We start from the raw sequence: 6,317 nt of genomic DNA, 5'->3' as shown, positions 1-6,317 counted from the left end.
TCCAAGGGAGATTCTCCTATTCTTATACCCAAGGTGAGGGTTCCATAGGAACCCAGGGGAAGAACAGACTGGGATTGTGGTCAGCTATTGGGCTGAATGATAGGGACGCGGGTGGCGCTGTGGGTTAAACCACAGAGCCTAGGGCTTGCCGATCAACAGGTCGGCGGTTCAAACCCCCACAACGGGGTGAGCTCCCGTTTCTCGGTCCCTGCTCCTGCCAACCTAGCAGTTCGAAAGCATGTCAGACTGCAAGTAGATAAATAGGTACCGCTCCCGTGGGAAGGTAAACGGGGTTTCTGTGTGCTGCTCTGGTTCACCAGAAGCGGCTTAGTCATGCTGGTCACATGACCCGGAAGATGTCTGCGGACAAACGCCGGCTCCCTCGGTCTATAGAACGAGATGAGCGCGCAACCCCAGAGTTGGTCACGACTGGACCTAATGATCTAGGGTCCCTTTACCTTTACCTATTGGGCCGAATGACCAACTACCTCAGATGGTGCCATTTTGACAGGCGAGAAACTATTTGAACCTCTCCGAAACATCTCATCCTGCCACAGAGCACAGACAAGATACCAAAGGAGGCCTCATATAACAATGGCTGTTGCATCCTTCTTTCCCACCCCCAGCCTTCATGGCAGGTGCAGTGTGTATTTCTGGTCCTGTCTCTTTTTACATCGCAGATTCCTGCAATCTTACCCATTCCCCGCTCTCACAAGGTTGGTTTTCCTATCGCTTGACATACGAGCTTCTCCAGGGAAGATCCCAAGTTAAGATACTCATATGCAAAGCGAAAGGACAACAGCCATCATAAAAGGAATACATTAATTTTAGTCAGAGAGCTCTACTGGAGAAGAAGTTAGGCCTCAAACACCTCTGAAAGGTGCAAAAACACAGCACTGGAATATTTCCGCTTCTGCAAAAGACATTTCCTTTTGAGGAAAACGAGAAAAGGCTCTCTCAATGGCAAAACCTTGTTCTTAGTGGATCTGAAAACAGCCAGAAATCTTCCTCAGCATTTAAAATGAGTTGGTGTGAGAAGCAGGAGAGACTTTAGCAAAGACATTTTTTGGGAGCTGCTGAAAATATCTCTTGCCAATTTCCACCAAACGCTCGACAGGTGGCGCCAGAGCTTGCCTTTCATGGGAGGCCAGTATAGCTGATTCGGCCTTGAAAAGGGTGAAGCGAACACAGCTTACAATTTTCGTATTGGAGGGAAGCCTTGGAAAGGAGCTTGGAGGCAGGAGAACTCTAGGTCCCCGTCAGAGCACCCACATTTTCCTGGTTTCAGGGAGGAAGCACAAGGACTGGGGTGTTGGGGGGGTGGTGGTGTCAAATGTTGCCTAGAGTTGCCAAAAAAGGTGCCACATGTTGAACCGCCTTGGACTAGGAAATGTTTTACAGCATACACTCATGGATTGACATCTGATGAATGGTGTTGCACTCAATAAAAGCTTCTGCCATAATCACCTGGTATTCTTTAAGGGGCCATAAAACTCTTCACCCTGTCTCCACTGCTGATTAGAGGATACTGAGGTGAATTAATTATTACTTGGGTGGGTGGGTGTTATTGGGTTGTTGTTTTTATTCTGATTATATATGTGATCTTTTCTGTGAACCGCCCTGAGACCTCCGGGTATAGGGAGGAATAAACTCAATAAGTAACAAAATAATAATAATAATAATTACTTAGGCTAGGGCAGCTGCAAATGTTCTACACATTTCCACAGTGGGACAGTAAGGAAACAACGCAAATCTCCTTCAGGAGAAGACGACTGTCTATGCCTGTTGATCACTCAGCATTAGTCTGCAAAGCATACCTTAAGACTCGTATAAGCGATGACAAACCTAGACAGCATCTTAAAAAGCAGAGACAAAGGTCTGTATAGTTAAAGCTATGGTTTTCCCAGTAGTGATGTATGGAAGTGAGAGCTGGACCATAAAGAAGGCTGATCGCCAAAGAATTGATGCTTTTGAATTATGGTGCTGGAGGAGACTCTTGAGAGTCCCGTGGACTGCAAGAAGGTCAAACCTCTCCATTCTGAAGGAAATCAGCCCTGAGTGCTCACTGGAAGGACAGATCCTGAAGCTGAGGCTCCAAGACTTTGACCACCTCATGAGAAGACTCCCTGGAAAAGACCCTGATGTTGGGAAAGATGGAGGGCACAAGGAGAAGGGGACGACAGAGGATGAGATGGTTGAACAGTGTTCTTGAAGCTACCAGCATGAGTTTGACCAAACTGCGGGAGGCAGTGGAAGACAGGTGTGCCTGGCATGCTCTGGTCCATGGGGTCACAAAGAGTCGGACACGACTAAACAACAACAACAATAAATGTTCTTCCTGCCGCTCCTTATTAGTGATGCAGTATACCTCTATATTCCTTCTAGAAGCCTCATTGTTGGGTAGAGCATTTTGCTAGTGGGGCATAATAATCCATCAAGCCCCATAATAAAGTGTTGGGATCCTTGTGTGGCATGCACTGCTATCCCAAAAGGCAAGAACGGCAGCTTTGAAGTGCATTGGAGCAGTTGCATACATCGATTAATGAATCAGGGCAGAACTGGGAGTGCAGAAAAAGAAATCAGTGGGAACGGACAACCGCTGTGTCATGATCTTTGCCCACAGAAGGCACCGAGAGTAAGGTCACACGCCCAGCACAACCACCCACCTTTGCAATAAAATAATAAATGTATTTATTTCATTTTTCAGCTTCAAACTTTACAGTCACATATCCAACTGAAATGGGGTTTAAAATTCACAGCATGTAATACGTTTAAAGAAAATTATATGAAAATGATGTGCCGTTAGCGGTGCTTTTCCTCTGGGGCGTACACAGGGGTACGCAACCCCCTAAACATTTTGTGACTCTAAGTCTGGCCTCATTGAAGGGCAGTATTTCAACATAAGTAGGAAAATAGAGTACCCCTAAACATTATTTTTAGGGGGGGAAGCACCAACCGTTGGTATTTAACTTTTGCTAGTCAGTTAGTAAAAATGTATAAATGTATACAAAAATGTATAAAACGGGGTCAAACGTACACTGGAAATGTAAGAAAAAAGAAGGCACCTTTTATCATATGTGGTGGAAATGTAAGGTAGTAAAAGAATTTTGGGAAATGATATATAATGAGTTGAAAAAAATGTTTAACATAACCTTTGCTTTAAAAAAAGAAGCCTTCCTTTTAGGAATTCTAGGTGCCGATATCCCAAGGGAGCAGAAAAGAGTATTTATGTATGCAACCACAGCTATGCGGGTGTTATTGGACCAGAAATGGGGCGAAGCTTCACTTGTTTTTTCCTCTCTCAGACATTTTATACTGTATAGTTTGCGGCCAACCACTCCACCTGCCAGAAAAGAGGACATCACTTTGCATTTGACAAGAAGCATACTGTATGTAGATTTGTGCAAATTGTGTCCTCTTCTGCAAGGGCTGACTTCCTTCCCCCTCTTTCTGCAGTTCCTTCAGCTTATTTTTTAATAACTGCTGCATATCCAAATTAATTTACTTTACTCATTTCATTATCTACTCTGCAGGCTATTGCAACAATCCTGCCAATGTTTTTATCCGTTTGCAATTTATTCAAGGAACCATTTCCATTCTTCTATAAAAAGTTCATCTTGATTTCTTATTCTTCCGGCAAGTTTCGCCTTCTCTGCATATTCCTTAAGTATTTTTTATTATCCATTCTCCCTTTGCTTCTTTCCATGTTTTTATCTGTTTGCAATTTATTCAAGGAACCATTTCCATTCTTTTTATAAAAAGTTCATCTCGATTTCTTATTCTTCCGGCAAGTTTCGCCATCTCTGCATATTCCATAAGTATTTTATTTTTTAAACCCTTCTCCCTTTGCTTCTTTCCATTTTCGGGCAAGTAGCATTCTTGCCGCTGCAGTCGCATACATGAATAAATTTCTATATAATTTAGGCTAGAATTCCCAGTCCAGTTTCAATCCGGCGCCCCCCCCACCCCCCGTACCGCCCGGCTTCTCCCTTCGCGCCGGAGCCGCCGACTCGACGGCTTTTCCTGCTCCACGGAAGCCGCCTTGGGGGTCCGATCGCTTTTCCGACCCCCGGGGTGGAGAGAGGGTCGTCGGGACGGAGAGGAAGCGCGTCCGACGGGTCTCCTTGGCCAGGACGGCGCGCCGCCGCTCGACGGCTGCGCCGATCGCGGACGGGGCGGGCGCAGCTTCGCCCGGCCGCGCGGCTCCTCCTTCCCGGGCGGCGCATGCCGGGAAGCGGCGGCGGCGTGCGCTCTCCCGACCGGAGCTTCCTCGGGGCGGTGCCGTCCCGGGGCCCGCCTCCCCGGGTTGAGGCCGAGGGGCCGCCGCCGGACCGAGGGAGCACCAGGACAGCGCGATCGCCCGCCCGCCCGCCTGCGCCTTCCCGCCGCCCTCCTCCCCGCGATGCCCGTCGGGGCCTCCCCGTCGGCCAAGACCCGCTACAGCCTGGTGGACGACCGGCACGACCTGCGCGTCCCGCTGCACAACGACGACGCCTTCCAGCACGGCATCGCCTTCGAGGCCAAGGTAGGCGCCCGGCGGACGGGGCGGGAGGTCGAGGGGGCTCCCGAGCGTGTGCAGAAAGCCTCTCCCTTCCGAGGCGCGCGCGCGCGGAGGTGGTTTCTCCCAGCGGTGCTTAGAGGTGGTGGGGAGGGCAATGGGCTCTGTTCCTTGGGATGAGGCTGTGCACTCTGCACGTGCTCCAGAGCACCCTTGCTCCGCATCTGGATGCCAGCCTCGACGGGGGAGAAGAGACTGTAGGGGCCAGCCCGGGTTCGAGCGCTTTGGACCGGGGGGTCCTGCTGTCTCGCAAGGCTCGCCCGTGCCAAGGTGAGGAGGTGGTTCCGACTCTGCTTGTGCCCCCGCGCAAAGGGCACGAGGTCTGCCCAGGGAGTGGGCATGGAGCGAGCTGGCTTTCCTGGGCGCCCCTTCCTGGTGCCCTTTAGTGGGATCTCCAATAATAACCTCAAATATACCAATTTATAATACAGTTATTAATAGCAATAGCCTGCTGGGATCTCCGAGTCCCAGAGTGGCACCTGGCTCGGCTGGGGAGCAGGTGCCCTTTGTCTCTTGTTTGCCAAGCAGGCAGGTGTGCCCTCTTCTTCCCCTCCCTGCCTGGAGAGAAACAGGGCAGCGCTTACCCACCTGCCCTCTCCGCTCTTTGCTTGCTGTGAATCGGGAGGGGAGGCCCTGGGCAAAGGCGGCTGGGCATCTCAGGTTGCTGGTGGCACCTTTGTGCTGGGGTCCCTGCCATGGCACCCGCAGGTGCTGCCCCCTTCATCTTGGGGGGTGGCTTTTGCTTCTCCCCTCCCCTTTTAAAAGGGCATAGAGTTGAAGGACGAAGTTGAAATTCGCTTTGCTTTCCAGTCCTCAGTCAGTCAGAGCGATGGAGAGAAAGGGTGGGTGGGTGTGATTTTGGGGGGAGAAAGTTGGTGCGGGGGGGGGGGATGTGGGGTGCCACCGGAGCCGAGGGAGAGAGGGGTGACATCTTCTTCTTCTTCTTCTTCTTCTTCTTCTTCTTCGGCGATCACTCCTAGCCAAGTAAGATTGTCTTCCATAAACACGGTTTTAACAGTGAGTCCATAAGTGACTGTGGAGGCCAATTCTGGATCCACACGTCCTTCCACAGTGGGGACATAAGTTTCCGGGCGGGAGTTGATCACGGTGTGGATTTGCCTAGTGTGCCTTCCTCTTAGCATGTTTCTCCCTTGCGTCCTGAGTTCGAGTGTCTTCCGAGCCCATGACACCTTTGGTAAAGACTGTTCTCCAACTGGAGCGCTCGCAGGCCAGTGTTTCCCAGTTGTTGGTGTTTATACTACATTTTTTTTAGATTTGCCTTGAGAGAGTCTTTGAACCTCTTTTGTTGACCACCAGCATTACGCTTTCCGTTTTTTAAGTTGGGAATAGAGTAGTTGCTTTGGAAGATGATTGGGTGACATAGTACTTGAGAAAGGAGGCTGGATCCAATAAAATGAGTAGCTGAATGAAATTGCATTTTTAAAATGTGTCATCGTTCCCCCCCCCCCCCAGCAACCCCTGTCCTGCTTCACCCTTCACCTCAGCCAGAAAGCTTTCTCTCTGCCACATACTTTGGCACAGCCTCATAATGTAACCAGACTGCGTTATGCTGATCTCCCATTGCTTAAAACAATGACAACAACCTAAATGACAACAAAAACGATGACAACAACCTATTGCTCATTCCGCCTCTAAAGCATGCAGCACTGGCCTTATTATTATCATTATTTATTGAATTTATATTCCGCCCTATACCTGGGAGTCTCAGGGCGGTTCGCAGAATAAAATCAAGATATAA

At 49.6% G+C, this 6,317-nt stretch overlaps 1 protein-coding gene across 2 annotated transcripts in view; it reads left to right on the top strand.

Annotated features, from left to right (window-relative positions):
- Nucleotides 1-4,290: 4,290 nt before the first annotated feature.
- The window catches only part of LOC114598616 (carboxyl-terminal PDZ ligand of neuronal nitric oxide synthase protein), a 78,378-nt gene continuing 76,351 nt past the window's right edge, over nucleotides 4,291-6,317 (top strand). The window contains exon 1 of one of the 2 annotated variants that reach the window (XM_028732492.2): nucleotides 4,291-4,525. In XM_028732492.2, the coding sequence (XP_028588325.2) occupies nucleotides 4,403-4,525 (123 nt within the window). In that variant the 5' untranslated portion in view covers nucleotides 4,291-4,402. The remainder of the gene's footprint in view (nucleotides 4,526-6,317) is intronic. The other variant, XM_077928275.1, reaches the window with a different exon arrangement.

The sequence above is a fragment of the Podarcis muralis genome, chromosome 5 (genome assembly GCF_964188315.1).
Source record: "Podarcis muralis chromosome 5, rPodMur119.hap1.1, whole genome shotgun sequence".
Lineage (NCBI taxonomy): Eukaryota > Metazoa > Chordata > Lepidosauria > Squamata > Lacertidae > Podarcis > Podarcis muralis.
This window is presented reverse-complemented; position numbering and strand designations above follow the sequence as displayed.